This window comes from Mandrillus leucophaeus, unplaced genomic scaffold (genome assembly GCF_000951045.1).
Source record: "Mandrillus leucophaeus isolate KB7577 unplaced genomic scaffold, Mleu.le_1.0 Scaffold730, whole genome shotgun sequence".
In the NCBI taxonomy this organism is placed as follows: Eukaryota; Metazoa; Chordata; class Mammalia; order Primates; family Cercopithecidae; genus Mandrillus; species Mandrillus leucophaeus.
The window spans coordinates 275,527-298,203 of record NW_012107920.1 but is presented as its reverse complement, the minus strand read 5'-3'; the positions used below and the strand labels follow the sequence as shown (position 1 = coordinate 298,203).

General features: G+C 38.6%; 1 protein-coding gene across 1 annotated transcript; it reads left to right on the top strand.

The window, feature by feature from the left end:
• The first annotated feature begins 313 nt into the window (after window positions 1-313).
• MIA2 (melanoma inhibitory activity 2) lies at window positions 314-20,764 on the top strand. Its single transcript, XM_011965628.1, has 6 exons — window positions 314-626; window positions 3,309-3,442; window positions 7,215-7,301; window positions 13,705-14,935; window positions 19,873-20,091; window positions 20,196-20,764. The coding sequence occupies exons 1-6, from the start codon at window positions 512-514 to the stop codon at window positions 20,372-20,374; spliced, it is 1,965 nt and encodes a 654-aa protein (XP_011821018.1). The 5' UTR covers window positions 314-511; the 3' UTR covers window positions 20,375-20,764.
• Window positions 20,765-22,677: the final 1,913 nt, after the last annotated feature.

The following is a 22,677-nucleotide window of genomic DNA, read 5'->3' as shown; positions in this document are numbered from 1 at the left end:
CAACAAGGGGTTTTTAAATATACAAGTGGAATCTTTTTAAAAATACTTTTCACCATGATATTTCAAAGCCATTCTTTTAACATAAATTATTACTCTTTTTGCACACACTATGTACATTATCCACTGAAATTAGTATTTGCAGGTAACTACGCTTTTGTGGAGACCTACTTAAAAACTGTCTTGTTGAACACAAGGTACCTTTAAGTGAGACAGTTTTACATGGGCTTCCTTTATAAGACATTAGTCCAACTAAAAATCCTTGTTAATTATTAAACCCTTAGGTGTTACAGGAATACCTGACACTGCAGATTGGAAACAGACAGTGTTTGTCTTTCAAGTTAAACCAACAAGTCGGTAGAAAAATATAGTTATCAAGAAATTTTTAAAACTTCAACCCTTTTTCTCTTATATTTAGTAAAGAGAGTAAAATATCTCCTGTTTTGGCTGACATCTCTACAACCTGAACAATTGGCTTAAACCTCACTTGGGATTCCTGGTTGCTTGTTTTAGCATGGAGAAACTTGGCGTCCACAGAATCTTTCTTCTGGCTATTTCTCTGATAAAGTGTCTAGAAAGTACAAAACTGCTGGCAGACCTGAAAAAATGTGGTGACTTGGAATGTGAAAGTAAGTTTGCTTCCCCCGCTTCTTCTCCTCCTAAACTGGGGCTCTGAAATGACATGAAATCTTATTGTGGTCATGCATGATAAAAATGAGTACTGGTATCATTGAGAAATATTTGCATTATGAAGCATAGCTTGGTGTAAAAAGGAAATGTTGGAAACAAAGCATTTTGTGATAGTATTTAATACAAATATACAAACAGCAAAAATCAGTCTGCTATAGAAATATATCAGAAGTTAAAATGATATTAATTCATACCTCAAAAACAAACTAATCAGCCCTTTTACTATTTTTAAAGATAAATCTGGGAGTCTCTGAGCCTATTGTGGCTCAGAAGGCTGCCCCATTAAAAAAAAAAAGGATAAATCTAATTGATTCATATAAAAAAAGACATCAGGCTAATTTGATAGTCCTTTATTTACGAAAGCCTTTTACTTTTTAGTTTCTGTTTCACACACAGAACTTTCTGATTCTCATGACGTTCCTAAAAAGTGTTCTTATTTCAAACCATCATGATTTATTCTTCTAAACTTTATCAAATGTTAATCATTTCTGTGTTATTTATTATGTAAAAATACTGAAACCAGGGTTAGAATATAAATTTTTTATTTATATCATTGAATATAAAGCTTTTTTTTTTTTACTGTAAATGGAAATTAATTTCCATTCTATTAAGAACTAATTTTCTGTTATTCTATGGTGCGAAATAAATTATATCCCAATATATTAGAGTTGCTTTAAATAAGTTATTTTTCCTTTTGTTTTTATGTTATAATAAATATGTATTTTTTCTCTCGCAGCAAAATCAAGAGTTGCTTTAAATAAATTCTACCTTTTTGTTCTTTTTTTCTGAGATGGAGTCTTGCTCTGTCGCCCAGGCTGGAGTGCAATGGCACGATCTCGACTCACTGCAACCTCCGCCTCACAAGTTCTCCTGTCTCAGCCTCCAGGTGCACAACACCACACCCGGCTAATTTTTTGTATTGTAGTAGAGATGGGATTTCACTGTGTTGCCCAGCCTGAGCTCAGGGAATCCACCCGCCTCAGCCTCCCAAAGTGCTAGGATTACAGGCATGAGCCACTGCGCCTGGCTGTGAGAATTACTTCTAATTTGTAACATGAAAATTAAAAATGGAAAACATTATTAGTATAAACATAAATAATTTATAAGTAATAATTTTGAGTAAACATTCTTCCTTAACTTTTTGGACATATAACGTAATATGTAGAGAAGTTTGCTAGATGATGTTTTATTGTCATAATAATCTTTTGGCTGGGTGTGGTGGCTTGCACCTCTAATCCCAGCACTTTGAGAGGCTGAAGTGGGAGGATCACTTGAGTTCAGGAGTTTGAGACCAGCCTGGGCAACATAGTGAGACCTCATCTCTACAAAAAATCAAAAAAGTTAGCTGAGCATGGTGGCACAAGCTATAGTCCCAGCTACTAGGGAGACTGAGGGTGGAGGATGGCTTAAACCTGGGAAGTGGAGGCTGCAGTCAGCTATCATTATGCCACTGCACTCTAGCCTAGGCAACAGAACAAGACCCTGCCTCAAAAAAATATATATAAAGAAAAAAAAAGTCTTTCTTTCCCTTTTTATATTACAACATCATTTTAGTTTTCTTAAGGTCAGACATAGAACCTGAAAAGGGAACATTCAAATTTATAGAAATTTATGATGTTATTTTAACTTTAATTGCATGACAATAAAAATATCTTGTTTTACACATGTCAGTATAATTATAATAGATAATATGGTGTGTATATTACTTCATGTGTTGAACTGCTGAATCTGGCATATGTGGCTGTGATTCGTTCATAGTTATTGAGGGCCTACTACATGTTGGGTTGGATGGGGGGCAGGTGCTATGCATCTAAGGAGAATAAAATGAGATGTAAGATAAGTTTCTTCCCCTTCAGAAAATTTAATTTTAGTGAACGATGACAAGACAGGTTAAATGAAACAGTAAATAGTGATGCAGCCTAGTAAGGATAATAGGTAATATTAAAGTTCAGAGAAAGGGCAGTCGGAGTAGGTTGGAATAATCAGGCTGCCTCACAGAGGAAGCAGGGCATGACTTAAGCATGAAGGGGCAAACAGGTGTTTAGACTGGGGAAAGGACAGAAAGAAAAGCTCAGAATAAGGAAGGAGATTTTGCAGTGAGAAGAACCTCAGGGCAAATCGGGCTCCACTGGGGTTGTGTGACCAATTCTCTGAGCCTTCACTAAAGACTCATTTGTTAGACTGAGATGAAATTATTTACCTCATAGGTCTGTTTTGAGGATTTAATAAAATAAAAATATGAGAGCAATTATCATAATGCCTAGAATATGATAAGTGCCAGGAAGAAAACTGATTACCTTTTTTCCTTTCCTACAGACTAGAGAATGATGATGATACGTTCCAGGGACAATGGATAAACAAGCTTGAGTGTAGCCAAGTCTGTGTGAAGGGATAGGAGGAGGTCCTTTCAAAGAGAGAAAGGGGACCAGGTTATGGACAGCCTTGGATACCAGGCCCAAAGGCTTAGACTCTCTAAGGCTACATAGGTTTTTGAGGCCATAAATGGTATAAAGATATTAGCATTTGGAAACATATAGGATGGATTGAAAGAGAGCAAGATGAAAGGGGAGAAATAACATTTTAATTTAATGTGTGTGTTTTTCTTTACATGTTTTACATAGCTTTAATAAGCAGAGTCTCAGCCATGAGAGATTACAGAGGACCTGACTGCAGATACCTGAACTTCACTAAGGGAGAAGAGATATCTGTTTTTGTTAAACTTGCAGGAGAAAGGGAAGATTTGTGGGCAGGAAGTGTAAGTAACTACTTTAAAAAATTGAATGCAGAATAAATGACCAACTTGCACAAGGATTCCTTTTCTTTTCTTTTCTTTTCTTTTCTTTCTTTTTGTTTTGTTTTCTTTGAAAACAGGAAACTGGGCCTGACTCTGTTGCCCAGGCTGGAGTGCAGTGGTGTGATCACAGCTCACTACAACTTCCAACCACCATGTCCTGAGTTCAAGCCATCCTCCCACCTCAGCCTCCTGAGTAGCTGGGACTACAGGTGTGTGTCACCATGTCCGGCTAATTTTTGTATTCTTGGTAGAGACAGCGTTTCACTCTGTTGCCCAGGCTAGTCACGAACTCTTGAGCTAAAGTAATCTGTCTGCCTCACCCTCCCAAAGTTCCAGGATTACAGGTGTGAGCCACCGCACCCAGCCAAGGATACCTGGTTTTCATCTTTAAAGAAATGTTAAGAATTTCAAAACACAGTATATATATTAAAAACCCTTAACATATTTAAACAAACAAAAAATGGTCATGTTTAGTGGGAGTTCCAATATTTCCATAAAAGAGGCTTTTTGGGAAGGCAGTATAGTTGGGATGGAGGGCTAAGAGAATGCCTTGAATTCTTGAATTTATTTTTACATAGCATGCATCATTTTTAAAATTAGATTTTTATATTTATTTGGAGGGACTTTATATTATGGGATGGCTAGGCAACCCCAGTCATTTCTTGGTGCTGCCAAAGGTCAAGGTTTTTTTTTTCGTTTTTTTTTGTTGTTTGTTTTTTGAGACAAAGTCTCGTTCTTGTTGCCCGGGCTGGAGTGCAGTGGTGCAATCTCTGCTCACTGCAACCTCCGCCTCCCGGGTTCAAGCAATTCTCCTGCCTCAGCCTCCTGAGTAGCGGGGATTACAGGCGCATGCCACCACGCCTGGCTAATTTTTGTATTTTTAGTAGAGATGGGGTTTCACCATGTTGGTCAGGCTGGTCTCAAATTCCTGACCTCAGGTGATGCACCTGCCTTGGCATCCCAAAGAGCTGGGATTACAGGCGTGAGCCACTGCACCCCGCCAATGGTCAAGTTGTAAAGAGACTGCAAAGTTTTAGTTAATCAGATTAAAAGACATTTCTTTCTGAGCAAATGAAGGGCTGGGTTGTTATTGAAGAGATCCCCAGAAAGGTTGGTAGCGTAGGGAAGCTAGGTGTATAAGTTTTGTTTGTTTGTTTGTTTGTTTGTTTTTGAGACAGAGTCTCGCTCTGTCACCCAGGTTGGAGTGCAGTGGTGCGATTTCAGCTCACTGCAACCTCTGCTTCCCGGGTTCAAGCGATTCTCCTGCCTCAGCTTCCTGAGTAGCTGGGATTACAGGTGCCTGCCACCACGCCCAACTAATTTTTGTATTTTTAGTAGTGGTGGGGTTTCATCATGTTGGCCAGGCTGGTCTGGAACTCCTGACCTCAGGTGATCCACCTGTCTTGGCCTCCCAAAGGGCTGGGATTACAGGCGTGAGCCACCGCACCTGGCCCTACATGTGTAAGTTTTTTATAGAAAAAGTTTTTTATAAGTTTTATAAGTTTTTTATAAGTTTTATAAGTTTTATAAGTTTTTTATAAGTTATAAGTTATAAGTTTTTATAAGTTATAAGTTTTTTATAAGTTTTTTATAAGTTTTATAAGTTTTATAAGTTTTTTATAAGTTTTTTATAAGTTTTTTTGTGTAAGTTTTTTATAGAAAAACTATAAAAAACTTGTTTTTTATAGTTTTATATCACACTTGTAATATCAGCACTTTGGGTGGGCGGATCGCTTGAGGCCGGGAGTTTGAGACCAGCCTGGACAACATGGTAAAACCTCATCTCTACTAAAAATATAAAAATTAGCTGGGTGTAGTAGTGCATGCCTGTAAACCCAGCTACTTGAGAGGCTAAAGTGGGAGGATCGCTTGAGCCCGGACGTAGAGGCTGCAGTGAACCGTGATTGCACCACTGCACTCCAGCCTGGGTTACAAAGTGAGACCCTGTCTCAAAAAAAAAACAAAAAACAAAAAAATAAAAACAAACAAAAACAAAAAAATAAAAAAGACAACCCAGCTGAGAGAGCCTTTTATTTGGCCCAAAGCTTTAGTATGCTGAAATTTCTAGAAGGTTAAATAATCTCTGAATATATAACATGGGAAAATCAATGATTAATACTTTCCATTGAAAAAAGGTTTCTCTTTGATTGTATCATTATGGTTTATAATGCAAAGGTGCTATGATAAGTACTTTTACTCCCAAGCTGAACAAACATGATAGACTTGATACATATATCACTTCCATATTACATATGCACCAGACCTCTTCTTTTTATAGCCTCTGTGGTCACTGTTTGAAGGAGCAGATTTTATTTAAAAATTCTCCTTTACCATCAGGGGCTATAGGACTGGACTTCTAGTTGTCACTGGCCAGAATTGCTTGTCTGGCCTCTGCAGTTCCCAACTTGCCCTACTGCTTCTGGTGCCTTTAAAATGCCAATCTAAGGCCAGGCGTGGTGGCTCATGCCTGTAATCCCAGTGCTTTGGGAAGCTGAAGCAGGAGGAACACTTGAGGCCAAGAGTTTGAGACCAGCCTGGGCAGCATAGCAAGAATACACACACATACACACAACACACACACACAAATTAGTGGGGTGTTTACATGTCTGTAGTCCTAGCTACTTCAGAGGCTGAGGGAGGCTGAGGCAGGAGGACAGCTTGAACCCAGGAGTTAGAGGTTACAGTGAGCTATGATTGCACTGCTGCACTCCAGGCTGGGCAACAGAGCAAGACTCTGTCTCTATTAAAAAATGAAAACGAAAAAACAATCTATGTCTTGAATTCATTGGAGGCATCCAATGCAGCCGTACAAAAAGTGGCATCTTAGATGTCACAAAAGTCAAAGAAAGCATTCTTTTTTATTTACTATATGTGAACATAATGGTTCCACATAAAAGCAATGTTTAATGTATGGAGCTAGGGCGAAGTTTTAGGCACATTTACTTTTGTGCATTTGATGTTTAGTTCATGCAGTTAGCTGTTTAAGAACCCACACTGTGGACCCACAGGCTGTCAGTTTCCAAATAGTTACAGCTATGGAGAGCTGGACAAATCACAGTTGAGGTACAAAGGTGCTGGAGTACAGGACCAAAAGAAATATGTTCTTTAAAACTTTAGCAGGGTTAGGAAATGGGCTGAGGGTGGCTGTGTAAAACATTCACCCTTGGGGGACAATCTGCCTTGCTTGACCTGGGTTAAGAGGATCTCTGTTATTAAGGTAGCCGCAGAAAAGTAGAATGGAACCAAATCCTCCCTGTAGGAATTGTAGACCTTTACTATCTTGATGAATCCATTTGTGGCCCTTCAGAGTTTAAACCGCCTGTCTGATTTTAACATCCTGAAAACATTGAATATGTCATTACTCCATCTAGCTTGGCTACCGCCACCATTGCCTTGCCTTTTGATATCCCAGGTCTACTCGTGTAAATCTGCAGTTGACCTGGACAGGAAAGGTTGTTAAAGAACAGAAAAAGGAATAAAATGAGTAAGTGGAACAGGTTTCTTTCTGAAGTTTGAAACAGCGACATTTTACCATTTGGCTCTTTGTTCCTTAAATAAATGCTCTTCTTTTGAATAACAAAATATGATTTTACTCTCTTTTATATGGAAATTGATTGTCAATGTTTGCGATTTGGAGTAGATGAAAGCCAAGGACATGGGACAAAATTAGGTTCAATAATTATTATTGCTTTGATCATTCTTCCTCGATGGTCTTTGTTCTTCATTTTGACAGAAAGGAAAAGAGTTTGGATATTTTCCCAGAGATGCCGTCCAGGTTGAAGAGGTGTTCATATCTGAGGAAATTCAAATGTCAACTAAAGTGAGTAAACTCATTCTCAGTTGTTAATTGAATTTGAAATTTCTTGGTTAAAACAGTTTTCCCCAGTATCAGTGCCTATTGGTTATGTACCTTTTATAGTGAATGCATGAAATAGTCGACCTGAGAACTTGCTCTAGGAATAGCTTGAGCTTGAATAAAATTAAGTAAGACAAATTTGGTGACAGTAAAAGATTTTGCTTTCTGAAAAATTAACAGACAGGCAATAGAGTGTAGTTGTTAAGAGCATGGATTCTGGAGATGGACTGAGTTCAAAGTCTGACTCAACCACTTACAAGCTATGTGGCCTGGTATGCCTCAATTTCCTTATCTGTAAAGTGGAGGTGCTGAGTATAATACAGTGCTACTTCACATATATTGAAGAATAAATGAGTATATGTAAAGTACATAGAAGAGCACTAAGTGCTCAGTAAGTGTTAGATATTATTACTAATGCTATTGTCTTACTAAGATAAAAGTTTATTTTCCACCACACTCGTTAGTCTCATATCTGCACATCCTCTTTTGCTGTTGGAGTTTTTCATGAGCATGATAATGTTGGGCTTCAAGGGAATCAGGAGGTGACTTTTCAATTAATAAACTTGGTTAGCCCATTTAATTCAGATTCTAGCTTAAACCAATTTACCTTAAATGAGGTCAGTGAGAAGGGAGTCTGTCTAGTTAAACAAACTGCCTAATTTCTGGCTCTTTCCCATCACAAACTCTGGGATTAGCTGTCTATTTACTATATAATAATTGGTCCTGTCAGTTCTATTTCTAAAATATATCTGGAGTATATTGTCTTCTCTTCAATTCCATTTTCACTATCACCCTAATTCAAGGCACCATCATCTCTTGGCTGGAACGCAGTGGTACAATCAGACTGTACTACAGCCCAGAATTCCTGGGGCTCAAGCAATCCTCCTGTCTCAGCCTCACCAATGGTTGGGATTACAGGTGTGCCACCACAAGCAGCTTCATCTATTGAGTAGAATACTACAATAGCCTTCTAACTATACTCTTTGTCTATACTTTTGCCCTCTTTCAATCCATTCTCCAAACAATAATGAATCTTGTAAAAACAAAAAATCAGATTATGTCATTCCTTTAAAGCCCTTTAGTGGCTTTTCACTGGACCTGGAATAAAACCCAGACTTCTTACCCTGGCTTCACAGTCCCACATGATCTGCTCCTGCCTCCCTTGCTGACCCTGTCTCTGGTGCCATTCTCCCGTCACTCACCACGATCGTGGCCAATCTGGACTTTTGACTGTTCTTAGAACATGCCAAGCTCTTTCGCAGCCCGGGGACCCAAACAGGCTATTTCTTCTGGTTGGAATGCTTTCCCCAAACACTTCACTTGGCTAGTTCTTTCTTATCCTTTAGGCCTGAGATTAAACATCAGTGCCTCCTAGGAAACTTTTGGAAGCAAAGGATATGTTTCAATATCTGGATTGTGGTGATGGTAACACAAGTGTATACATTTGTTCAAATGTGTACATTCATTATATGCAGTTTATGTATACCAATTATACCTCAATAAAACTGAAATGAAAGTATGTTGAGTTTGAAAATTAAAAATAAAAACCAGTGCCTTGGAGAGGCCTTCCATGATGATTCTAAAGGAATTGTTGCTTCTTAATCACAGTTTTCTATTTATTTTCTTCATAGCACTTAATGCAATTCTTTTTTTCTTTCTTTCTTTTTTTTTTTTTTGAGGTGGAGTTTCGCCTCTTATTGCCCAGGCTGGAGTACAATGGCACAATCTCTGCTCACTGCAACCTCCATCTCCTGGGTTCAAGTGATTCTCCTGCCTCAGCCTCCCAAGTAGCTGGGATTACAGGGGCGTGCCACCACGCCCGGCTAATTTTTGTATTTTTAGTAGAGACGGGGGTTTCACCACATTGGTCAGGCTGGTCTCGAACTCCTGACCTCAAGTGATCCATTCGTCTTGGCCTCCCAAAGTGCTGGAACTACAGGTGTGAGCCACTGCACCCGTCCTCATTTATTGCAATTTACAATTAGTTTTTTCTATTGTTTACTGCAGAATCCCAGCACCTAGCACAGTGCCATGCACAAAGTAAGTGCACAGATGCCCCAAATTCTTATATCAAGTTCCCTGGGAAACAGATATTGAAATGAATCTTTGCATCCAAGAAGTTTGCTGGGTAGTTTGGGAATAGCACCTGTGAAGGAACAAAAGAAAAAGCAGGACTTGGCTGGGCTCGGTGGCTCACGCCTGTAATCCCAGCACTTTGGGAGGCCGAGACAAACAAAGAAACAAACAAAAACAACGAAAAAGAAAAAGAAAAAAGAAGCATGACTGGGCAGACAGAGAAGTTGAATTGTGATGTAGTTGCAGTGAAGGTCTCAGCTGATTTCCTAAGGAGCTCTGGAGCTGGAATGGCCCTTCAGAGTTGTCTTTAATAGAGAGAGAGGCAAGATGATTGGGCCTTTTATCCCCACATTTTTGGTTGTATCTGGGGTACTGTAACTTTGGGCTGGGATATGCGACTATTTACTAGAGATAGTTACTATTCTAAACGCTTGACTTATTTAATCCTCACAACACCTCGGTAAAATAGGTCATTATCCCTGGAGGATTCAAGGAGGAAAGTTCTCTCTGAAAGTCAGATGAAAAGTCAACTTGCAAAAGGAAGATTAATACATGAAAAGGCATACAAATTTATTTGATCACAATTTTACGTGACACAGGAATCTTCAGAATGGAGAACCAGGCTGGGCGTGGTGGCTCACACCTGTAATCCCAGCACTTTGGGAGGCCAAGGCAGGTGGATCACCTGAGATCAGGAGTTCGAGACCAGCCTGACCAATATGGTAAAACCACATCTCTACTAAGAATACAAAAATTAGCCAGGCGTGGTGGCGTGCGCCTGTTTTCCCAGCTACTTGGGAGGCTGAGACAGGAGAATTGCTTGAACCCGGGAGGCAGAAGTTGCAGTGAGTGGAGATCATGCCACTGCACTCCAGACTGGGCGATAGAGCGAGACTCCATCTCAAAAAAACAAACAAAAAAAAAGAATGAAGACCCGAAGATACAGAGGAAACTGTCCATTTTTATGCTTAGCTTCAGTAACGTATGGATAGCCATGTAGAGATGTGACTGAACAAAAAGGGTGTGATCTAATTCAGTAGACTGAGTGGGGGAACCCAGAAAGGCCTGTCTGTCCAGAATCTCCTTGGCTTTGCTGAGCATGCATTGCATCTTTCTGGTTATAGGGCAGGGCCTTCCCTGGAATGCGGGTCTTATGCCCTACAATCAAACAAGGTAGGTCAGAGAATTTATGAATAGCTTTGCATAGAAAAGAGGAGGAAACATTAGAGTAATAATTTTAGATTATATGGCTGGCTTTGGAGAAAAGGGGTTCTTGTTTCTATGAGCTGCCTTGGGAAAGCGGGATTCTACTTTCTATGACTAGCCTCGGGGGAAAATGAGACTGAGAGGTGGAGAATAGGAGAAGGTCAGAGAAGAATTTTGCTTCTGATGTCTTCATTTTGGGGGTATTTCTGAGCCCCAACATCCCCATCTTACAGATGAAGGAGACTGAGGCATAGAAAGATCATAAAATTCACCCAAGGGCACAGAGGTAGTAGATGGCAGGGTTGGGCATTGAACCCAAAGGGTTTGACTCCAGAGTCTGTTCTTAATCATGTACTAGACTGTAGTGCCAAGTGTATATTATAAAATTGCAATTCTGAAGCTTATTCTTTAAAAAATCTGAACGTTATCCTCATTTCATAATGGTAATATCTAAAGGCAGCACACGTCACTATTTCTAACATTCGGATTAAAAAAAAAGTCTTCATCATGTTTCTTCTTAATGATTTGGTTGTTCTGTGAGATGGACAAGTAGATCCTCACTTCCATTGGCTGTATGCAATATCTCAATAAATGAAGCCAAATTGTTTCAGTGCAACTTTTTTTTTTTTTTTTAATAGGATCTAACTCTGTTGCCCAGGCTGGAGTGCAATGGCACAATTATAGCCCACTGGAGCCTCAACCTCCTAGGCTCAAGTGCTCTTCCCACCTCAGCCTCCAGAGTAGCTGGGACTACAGCGCATGCCACTATGCCTGGCTAATTTTTGTATTTTTTTTTTTTGTACAGACAGAATTTCTCCATGTTGCCCAGGCTGTTTATAAACTCCTGGGCTCAAGCAGTCTGCCTACCTCACCCTCCCCAAACTCTGGGATTACAGGCGTGGGCCACCACACCTAGCTAACTTTTTTTTTTTTTTTTTAAGACAGGATCTTGCCCTGTTGCTCAGGCTGGAATGAAGTGGTGCAACCATGGCTCACTGCAGCCTTGGCCTCCTGGGCTCAAGCACTCCTCCTACCTTGGCCTCCCAAAGTGTTGGGATTACAGGCATGATGCACTGTGTCCAGCCTTTTGGTGCAACTTTTAACCAGGTTTTCATGCTTTAGAGCAGAGGTCCAATCTTTTGGCTTCCCTGGGCCACACTGGAAGAAGAATTGTCTTCTGCCACACATAAAATACCCTAACACTAATATAGCTGATGAGCTAAAAAGAAATATTGCAAAAAAAAATCCCATAATATTTTTTAAAAGTTTATGAATTTTTGTTGGGCCACATTCAAAGCCATCTTAGGCTGCATGCAGGCAGGTTGGACAAACTTGCTTTAGAGTCTCTGGTCTGTCTGAGACATAACCATATGTTATGAAATTCCCCTCTGTCTTAGTCAATGTTGTGCTGCTATAACAGAATAGCAGAGACTGGATAACTTATAAAGAAAATAAATTTATTTCTCACAGTTCTGAAGGCTGAGAAGTCTTCTTGTTGCAACATCTCATACTGGAAGGCAAGATGGGGAAAAACGCTGGAGAGAGAGAGCAAGACAGGTGCTGAACTAGTGGTCCTTTTATAAGGGAACCCACTCCTGTGATAATAAGCCCACTCACGCAGTAATGGCATTAATCCTACTCATTCTGCCCTTATGGACTGATCACCTCTCACCAGGCCTCATCTGTCAACAATATTGCATTTGGGATTCAGTTTCCAATATATGGTTTTTGGGGACACAGTCAAACCATAGAACTCTACCTCAAATCACTGCAAAGATGCATATGTTCAGTCAGTGTGTTCTTAGGAGGTGCAAAATTTTGTGGATATGCATGCCTTTTCACGAGATTTTGTTTGCAGAATACACTGAAAGCATTGATTGTCTCTGCTTCTCAAAAATTCCAACTATTTGAAATAAATTTTATTTATTTATTTTTTTGAGACAGAATCTCACTGTTACCCAAGCTGAAGTGCAGTTGTGAGATCTCGTCTCACTGCAACCTCTGCCTCCCGGGTTCAAGCAATTCTCCTGCCTCAGCCTCCCGAGAAGCTGGGACTACAGGTGACCACCACCATGCCTGGCTAATTTTTGTATTTTTTAGTAGAGATGGAGTTTCGCCATGTTGGCCAGGCTGGTCTTGAACTCCTGAGCTCAGGCAATCCACTCGCCTGAGCCTCCCAAAGTGCTGGGATTACAGGCATGAGCCACCATGCCTGGCCCCAAAATTTCAACTATTTAATAACAAATAAATCATAATGGGCCTGGTGCGGTGGCTCACATCTGTAATCCCAGTGCTTTGGGAGGCTGAGGTGGGATGATTGCTTGAGGCCATAAGTTCAAGAGCAGCCTGGGCAAAATAGCGACACTCCATCTTCACGAAAGATTTTTTTAATTAGCTGGGTATAATATCAGCTACTTCGTAGGCTGAGGAGGGAGGTTCACTCGAACCCTGGAGTTCAAGCAAGCTGTGAGCTGTCCTCCACCCTGGACAGCAGAGCAAGACTCTGTCTCTAAAAACAAACAAACAAACAAACAAAAAGCCGTAATGTAAAAGGTTTTTCATTTAGGTTTACATACTTAGCCTCGAAGTCAGTTGTGATATAAATGTTTGAGTTTTTGCTCTGCTCTTGAGCTAGTCAGGTGTCTTGGGAAAATCACTGTCATCCTTTATACTTTCTTCTTTTTTCTTTTTTTTTGAGACAGAGTCTCTCTCTGTCCCCCAGGCTGGAGTACAGTGGCACGATCTCAGCTCACTGTAAGCTCCACCTGCTGGGTTCACGCCATTCTCCTGCCTCAGCCTCCCAAATAGCTGGGACTACAGGTGCTTGCCACCACGCCTGGCTAATTTTTTGTATTTTTAGTCGAGACGGGGTTTCACCGTGTTAGCCAGGATGGTCTCGATCTCCTGACCTCATGATCCGCCTGCCTCAGCCTCCCAAAGTGCTGGGATTACAGGCGTGAGCCACCAGGCATGGCCCACAGTCATCCATTTTAAATGAGTCACGGCCCACAGTCATCCATTTTAAATGAGAAACAAGGAACTCTAGTACATTCATGTTAATCACATGTATATTTTTTACTTTTAGGAATCTGACTTTCTTTGTCTTCTTGGAGTAAGTTACACATTTGACAATGAAGATAGTGAATTAAACAGTGATTATGGTGAAAATATATATCCTTTTGAAGAAGATAAAGATGAAAAATCTAGTATATATGAAGGTGATTTTCAGCTAGAACCTGGATTTTATGCAACTTACGAAAGTACTTTGTTTGAAGACCAATTTCCAGCATTAGAGGCTCCTGAAGATATCGGAAGTACCAGTGAATCAAAAAACTGGGAAGAAGCAGTTGTTGAAAGTGTGGAACAGGATCATATTCCAGAAGTGCACGTCCCACCATCTTCAGCTGTGCCTGGACTCAAAGAATGGTTTGGATTGAGAGGAGAACAAGCTGAAGAGAAAGCTTTTGAATCAGTTATTGAACCTGTACAAGAAAGCTCATTTCGAAGTAGAAAAATAGCAGTGGAAGATGAGAATGACCTAGAGGAATTAAACAATGGTGAGCCTCAAACAGAACATCAGCAAGAATCTGAATCAGAAATTGATTCAGTGCCAAAGACGCATTCTGAACTAGCATCTGAGTCAGAGCACGTTCCCAAACCTCAACCCACTGGTTGGTTTGGTGGTGGATTTACAAATTATTTAGGTTTTGGAGATGAGGATACAGGGCTTGAATTATTAGCTGAAGAAAGCAATTCACCACTACAAGATTTTCCCAATTCCATATCATCTGATAAAGAAGACACAGTTCCATGTACAGAAATATTAACAGAAAAAAAAGACACAATCACTAATGATAGCTTGAGTCTCGAGCCAAGTTGGTTTGATTTTGGTTTTGCTATGCTAGGCTTTGCATATGCCAAGGAAGACAAAATTATGTTAGATGACAGGAAAAATGAAGAAGATGGTGGGGCAGGTGGACATGAATATCCTCTAACAAATGAATTAGACCCTGAAAAAGAACAAGAAATAGAAATGATACAAATTATGGAAACAGAAGATCAAATAGACAAGAAACCAGTCTTAGAAAAAACAGATGAATCGGATGCCATACCATATTTGAAAAAGTTCTTGTATAATTTTGACAACCCTTGGAACTTCCAGAACACTCCAAAGGAAACGGAATTGCCATTTCCCAAACAGACACTGGATCAAAATAACGTAATTGAAAATGAAGAAACTGAAGAATTTTCCATTGATAATTATCCCACAGACAATACAAAAGTTATGATGTTCGAAAGTTCATACAATCCGTCAGGTTGGTATGAAAATATTTATATTAGAATTTATTTTATTTTTAAACATAATTTATTTTCAAAAGTGCAAATCAGATGAAAAAGTCCAGGAATCTGCCTTTTTAAAAATACTTAGCTCTTTCTTTTTTTTCTTTTTTTTTTTGAGACAGAGTTTCACTCTTGTTGCCCAGGCTGGAGTGTAATGGCGTGATCTCAGCTCACCACAACCTCCACCTACCAGGTCCTGGTTCAAGCAGTTCTCCTGCCTCAGCCTCCTGAGTAACTGGGATTATAGGCACACACCACCATACCCAGCTAATTTTTGTGTTTTTAGTAGAGACGGGCTTTCACCATGTTGGCCATGCTGGTCTCGAACTCCTGACCTCGTGATCCTCCCACCTCAGCCTCCCAAAGTGCTGTGATTACAGGCGTGAGTCACCATGCCCAGCTCAAAATGCTTAGCTCTTTCATCAATTTCTGGTTTACACTGGAATTTAGATCTTAATATTATAAAATAAAATCTCAACAGAAAAACAATGACTGGGGATCTAAAGATGTTCCAGGAAAATCTTAAAGTATTTTACAATAAATTTTAATTTTTATCAAAATATTGTATGTAAATAGTTTAAAATTTGAAATAGTGCTAAGGTTTTTTTTTTTTTTCCCCGACAATAGCAATGTCTGTTCCCTCCATCTACCTCCACTCCCACTGCTTTCCCAGAGACAATAATTTTCTTTTCTTGTTTTTAAAGCAGTATCTTTTTAGTATTTAAGAGTTTTCTAAATCGAATCTTTATACTGTTCTGCTTTGATTACCCTATTTTAGACAATGTCTATTGACTTTCTATTCTGGTAGGTGTGGGTTTTCTCATTCACATTCACTTTTTAGCAATAACACCTTCCCAATATAACTATATTTGAATGGTTTTCTTAGAAACCTAAGCTAAGAGAAACTTTTTGTTTTTGTTTTTGTTTTTGTTTTTGTTTTTGAGACAGGGTCTCATTTTATCATCTAAGCTGGAGTGCAGTGGCATGATCTCAGGTCACCACAGCGTCGACCTCCTGGGCTCATGCAATTCTCTCACCTTTGCCTCCCAAGTAGTTGGGACTATGGGCACGTGCCACCACGACCGCTGATTTTTGCATATTTGTAGAAGCAGGGTTTCATTATATTGCCCATGCTGGTCTCGAACTCCTGAGCTCAAGCGATCTGCCCCACTCAGCCACCCAAACTGCTAGGATTACAGGTGTGAGCCATCGTGCCCGGCCAACTAAGGGAAACTTTAACTAAATAGTTTTGATTCCTAAATTAGATCTTATTCTAGGTCTGTAGTTTTGCTTTTCCTAAGAAGGACTATGATAACAAGAGTTTTCTTTTGTTTTTGTTCTGAGACAAGGTTTCACCCTGTCACCTACGCTGGAGTGCAGTGGTGTGATCACAGTTCACTGCAGCCTCAACCTCCAGGGCTCAACCTATCCCTTGACTTCAGCCTCCTGAGTAGCTGGGACGACAAGTGTGCACCACTACTAGACCCAGCTAATTTATTTTTATATGTTGTGGAGATGGAGTCTCCTTATGTTGTCCAGGCTGGTCCCAACTCCTAGGCTCAAGGGATCCTCCCGCTTCAGCCTCTCAAAGTGCTGGGAATACAGGCATGAGCTACTGTGCCCAGCTGATAACAAGGGTTTCCTTTAAGTGTCAATGTAATAAGAAAACTCAAGCAAAAAAAGGGAAAAAGTTTTCAACTTTCTCCCCCAAGTTCCTCAATTCTGAGAGTTCAACAGAGGGCAACAGAAGAGAGCAGAATATAAGATAATACTTTCAGATCTAGATGTCCGGGTATCTAGCAATTCCTATGATTAAAAACATGTGGATTGTTTTTTAAGTAGAACATTTTATAATATAACTTTTCCACATCTCCATCCTTACGACTCTGTGATGGACAGAATATAAATGCAGCAAATATTGAGCAATAATACAAAAACAATTAAACCCTAGAATGACAGAAAACCTTTCACAGGAAGAGGGTAACAAACTCAGAAGGAAACACATTTCCATTAGAACCAGGTGATTTTTTTGAATTTCCAGAACTATATGTAGTACCTTAACATTCCCTAAAATGGGAGCTCTCTACTCAACATCCTCAACCAACATATAGATATTTAGATTCTAACCCTTTTCCAAATGAGAAAGGTGCAGGTGTGATGCTTTTTATGACTAAAAAGCTTAGAGACCTTTTTAGGTTGTTAAAGGCTAATTAAAAGGTAAATTCTCTTATTCTAAACTTGTTAGATCCTAAAGGAATATTTAAGAAAAGGCAGGTCACAGTAATTAGAAGGAAGACAGACTACAACAAAACAATATTAGATACAGAAATCCAGATGATTCCAAAGATTGACATACAAAAATATTTTAGAGCACAATCATAGAAACTCCAGGAATTCAAAAGAATTTCACAAAAAAATCATTTTTGTAAATTTTATTTAGCTGGGAGTGTTGGTATGCTCCTATAGTCCCAGCTACTTGAAAGGCTGAGGTGGGAGATCGCTTGAGGCTAGATGTTCGAGGCTGGCCTGGACAACACAGTGACACTTTCTCTCTGAAGAAAATATTGGCGGGGTGTGGTGGCTCACACCTATAATCTCAGCACGTTGAGAAGCCGAGGCAGGCAGATTACTTGAGGTCAGGAGTTCGAGACCAGCCTAGCCAACATGATGAAACCCCGTCTCTACTAAAAATACAAAAATTAGCCGGGCATGGTGGTGTGCCCCTGTAATCCCAGCTACTCGGGAGGCTGAGGCATGAGAACCACTTGAACTCGGGAGGCAGAGGTTGCAGCGAGCTGAAATTGCAAAACTGCACTCCAGCCTGGGCAATAGAATGAGACTCAGTCTCATATATATATATATATACACACACACACATACACACACACACACACACACACACACACATATAAATATTTAAAATTTATCATTTCATATAGAGATACTGAAAGAATTTCTAAAATTGGTAAATAGTTAAATGAGAATAGGATGTTGCTGCAATTTTAACTAGTTTTGAGGAACTTTTATGAAAATATTCAGAAATTCTTTTAAATTTCAGAAAAAAAAGATGTCATTTATTAACAAAGTGGGTTATTCCAAAACACTACAATATTAAATAAAAATGAAAAACAACCTGAGATCATGCAAAAAATTTTTTAAAAAAGCATCCTAAAAGATTTCTATAAAGCCACAGGCCCTATTTTCTGGATATTAGAGAAAGAATTAAACAGCAAATCTTTTCAGATTTCAACAACTCTTTCAGGGAATAACAAATGAAAACTTGCTGTAATTATAGTGCATAAGCAAGATGAATCACTGATCTTGAATCTATGTTTGTGAAAGGCTCAGACTTGAGATAACCACATTTACAGAAAACTAACATATTGATTTAGGAATTTACAAAACAGGTAAATTAGGGAACAATTATTTATATTACAACATGAATAACGATTTTACAAAAGGATTCCAATTGTGCATACTTAAATAATGAGTTTCCCAAGTACAGTTAAATATTAAAAATTATTATTTTATTTGACTTAAAATTCTGCTAATAAGCAATAATAAAGAAAAGCATATCCATATTTAGTGTAAATCTTAAAGCTTAGGTTTAATTGTGTAAATAATACCTAAAAATATAATTAAATATGAAAATGGAATAGGGAATATTCATTTTTCTTATTATATATTTATTTCAAATGCAGTTTAAAACAATATTTTAAAATAATATGGTTATGTATAAATTTGAGTATATTTATTGAATAATCCTTTTATTCTCATAGTATTAAACGTTATTGCAGATCACTACTTGAGTCCTGTATGTACAATAATCCCTTTGAATTCAGACTCCTGATTTGAATGCTTTTAAGTATTATTATCCACAGATGCTATTATTAAATTACTGATACGTGTTTGCTCAATTGGGACTTTCCTCTTTTAAACAATGATAAATAAATGACAGTGTCAAAGTGCTATGTTAAGACTCATAAGCTCAAAGAGCAAAATTAGACATTGAACAATTCACTTACTACTCTTTATTATTGTTTTTCAGGACCACACTGATACTTTTTTTTTAGACATTACACCTTCTGGTTAACAAATGCATACATAGCAGGCATAAAATCTGAAGGGAATCTATGTGTTGCCTTATTCTTAGTCATATGCTTATATAGTACAACAGAATTGTTGACAGTTATGTTAGTTTTAGGGGTTTTTTTTAAAGTAATTTTTAGGACAAAAAGGCATGTAGAGAATAGAATTACATATAGCTTTTGTAATTCTTCCTTGGCTGAGGAATAAAGAAAAGGTTATGTAGTAGGCTGAATAAAAGCCCCCTAAAAGATGTCTGTATCTTAACCCCCAGACTCTGAGAATATATTACTTTACATGGTGGAAAGGACCTTGCAAATGTGATTAGGGACCTTGAAATGGAGAGATTATCCTTGTGTGTCTAATATAATTACAAGGCTCCTTATAAGAGGAATGTAAGTGTATCAGAGTAAGAGAGACAGAAATTAGAAGATGCTACACTGCTGGCTTTGAAAATGGAGGGTGAGGCCATGTGTCAAGGAATGCAGGAGGCCTCTAGAAAGTAGAAAAAGCAAGGAAATGGATTCTGCCCTAGAGCCTCCTGATGGAATGCAGCCTTGCCAACTTCAACACCTTGGTTTTAGAATTTCTGACTTTCAGAACTCTAAGAGGATACATTTGCATTGTTTAAACCACCAAGTTTTGGTAATTTACTAGCAATAGAAAGGTAACACAGGATACAATTTATGTTTTGGTGTATCCTTTCTTTAACGAAGTATCATAATGACCTACAAAAGTTCAGAAAAAAGACCTGCCTAGAAAACAAAAGGGGAGCCCTCAATAAAGCAAGTATTTGGGAAAAACATTTCTTTTTATTTATTTGTAGATATGGTCTCTAATATAGAGTTACCTATGAGAATTCACGAAGAAGTACATTTCAAACCCTCATCTTCTAAAGATAGTGATGAAAATTCAAAACCATCAGTAGACACTGAAGGGCCTGCTCTGGTTGAGATAGACAGATCTGTGGAAAATACCCTGCTAAATAATCAGAGGGTTTCAACTGATAATTCTTTGTCTTCTCAAAATTATATTTCTCAAAAAGGTAAGAAGCAGGTTATTTATTCTCCAATGCATCAATTAAGGAAGAAATTAGAATCAGAAGTTATATAATATCATGTTAACATATTTTTATTTATAAATCAACAGAAGATGCTTCTGAGTTTCAGATTCTGAAATACTTATTCCAAATTGATGGTTATGATTTCATGAATTCTGCATTTTCATCCATTGTAATTCTTACAGAAAGGGTAAGTTTGCCTTTTAAACCTTTTACAATAATTTTACCTATTTTGCTAAATATAAGAGTGGCTACAAAATATGTTTGAGTGAATCCTCCCTGTATAATGTTTATGTAATGTTTCTCTTTCCATGACATCTTACCTGTAAGATTTCTGTTTATATGAATGTTTTGTCAAATGGATATTGATTTTTAAAAACATTTCCCTAAGCTTTGTTGATGTTGACCTTGAGCAGTGTTTGCTTTTTACCTCACCCTCCCCATTTTTCAAATTAGGGAAAATTATGTACGCAATAAGTTAACTCAGGAATAATAGGAACTGGAGCTGGGTATGGTGGCGTGTGTCTGGAGTTCCCACTACTTAGGAGGCTGAGGCAGGAAGAGCCTTTGACTGAATGTAACAAAGAGAATAAAAGGGAAGAGTGAGCCCAAGGGTTTGAGACCAGTCTGGGCAACGTAGCTAGACCTTATTTCTTAAAAAAAAAAAAAACAAAAAAAACCGAAAATGAAAAGCAACTTGTTTGTATTCAATTGAGAGTTGTAACCTCAAAATGGTATAACGTAGGAGTACAAAAGCAACTAAAATATCAAAATTTAACCAAACTGTAACAGAAATTCCAAATTCTATTCACTTTTTCACTTGTTGTAAATTTTACTATTAAATGAGATATTGCAAAAGGACTAGCTGTAGTACTTGGCATATAAGAGGCCTTTTACAAATGTTGCTTTTCTCATCTATTGCTATGATAGAAATAATTGAGGAAGCGCTTTTATCTTCTTATTTATATTCTAAGCTGAAATTAATAGTGGTTGTTTTCAAGGAGCTCACTCTAGTTGGAGGACACATATAAAAAAGTAATAATTTTAATATAGTCCTATAATAGTCACAGGGTGCTACTGATATGCAGGAGTAGCTGCCTAGTAGATTGATTGGGAGGGTTAGGTAGAGAGGGTGGGGAGAAGGAGCCTGGGAGAGTGTCCCAGAGAAGATCATATTTGAGCTGATTTTGAAGGAAGAGTAGGAGTTAGCCAGACAAAGAAAGGATAGGCATTGTAGGTTGAGAAGAGCACTTTTAAAGTAGTGAAGTGGGAGGGAATATGGCACTTTTGGAGCACAATAAGCAATTGAGTTTGAACATAGATTGAAGTTGAAGAAGTACAGAGAGGTCAAATAATAGGGAGTTCAACTCTATCTTATAGATGATGGGACACTATTGAATTTTAAGCAGGGAGTAAAATGAAAAAGTTTTATTTATAAAGTCTGTCAATGCTGTCAAATAAAGATTAAAGGAGTAAAGACCAGAGGCATGGAGTTCAGTCAAGAAGCTGTTGTGTTAGTTCTGAAAATGAGGAAAAGGCGAAAATCTAAATCAGCGTTTACTAACTCAAATGAAATGAGTGAAGCATGGATAAAGGTGAGAACTGTAGCCAACTAGAGATTGTATGCCCTGTCTAAAGGATAAAGGTACTACTTACCTTCAGCCTCATTTCCCCAGATACTCTGATTTTCAAGAAAAGCTGGAAATCTGGATTTTTGTGTGTGAAATCTCACAGTTTTTAATACTGGCAAATATTCAGAGTAAAATAAAACATAATGCAGGTCAGAAAAAACATTCTGTGAGTGGGATTTGGCCCACTGGCCACATTTTTTAGCCTCTGGCCTACCATCGATGGTTGTAGTCGAAATGATTGGAAGGACAAATTGGATAGATCTTTTGTAGACAGAATCATTGGATTTAATGACTGACTGAATGCAGCATGGAGAATTACAAGGAAAAGTGAGGATACCAGGTTTCGAGCTCGGGGACCCGATAACTTATGAGGTTTCTAGCTTGGGGGACCCGTTAGATGGTGGTGCCACTGAGTCTTAGTGAAAACTGGGCTTAATAACATACATCATTTTGCTTTGGGAGGCCTCTTCCTCACTTAATTTTTTTTTTTGCTTGGTTCAAGAGAGTTGACATTACGTGATAAATAAGTCCAGAGAAATCATTAATTTATTCTGTATGATTTGGTGTTGAAGATGTTGATTACAAAACGTTAGTTAGGCCGGGCATGGTGGCTCCACTTTGGGAGGCCAAAGTGGGCCGATCACTTGAGGTCAGGAGTTCAAGGCCAACCTGGCCAACGTGGTGAAAACTCGTCTCTACAAAAAATACAAAAATTAGCTGGGGGTGGTGGCGCGTGTCTATAATCCCAGCTACTTGGAAGGCTGAGACATGAGAATTGCTTGAACCTGGGAAGCAGAGGTTGCAGTGAGCCAAGATCGTGCCACTGCACTCCAGCCTGGGCCATAGAGTGAGACTCTGTCTCAAACAAACAAACAAACAAAACAAAACCAGAAAAAGTTAGTTAGAAATCTGTCCCACGTTAGGAGAAAAAAAAAACTTA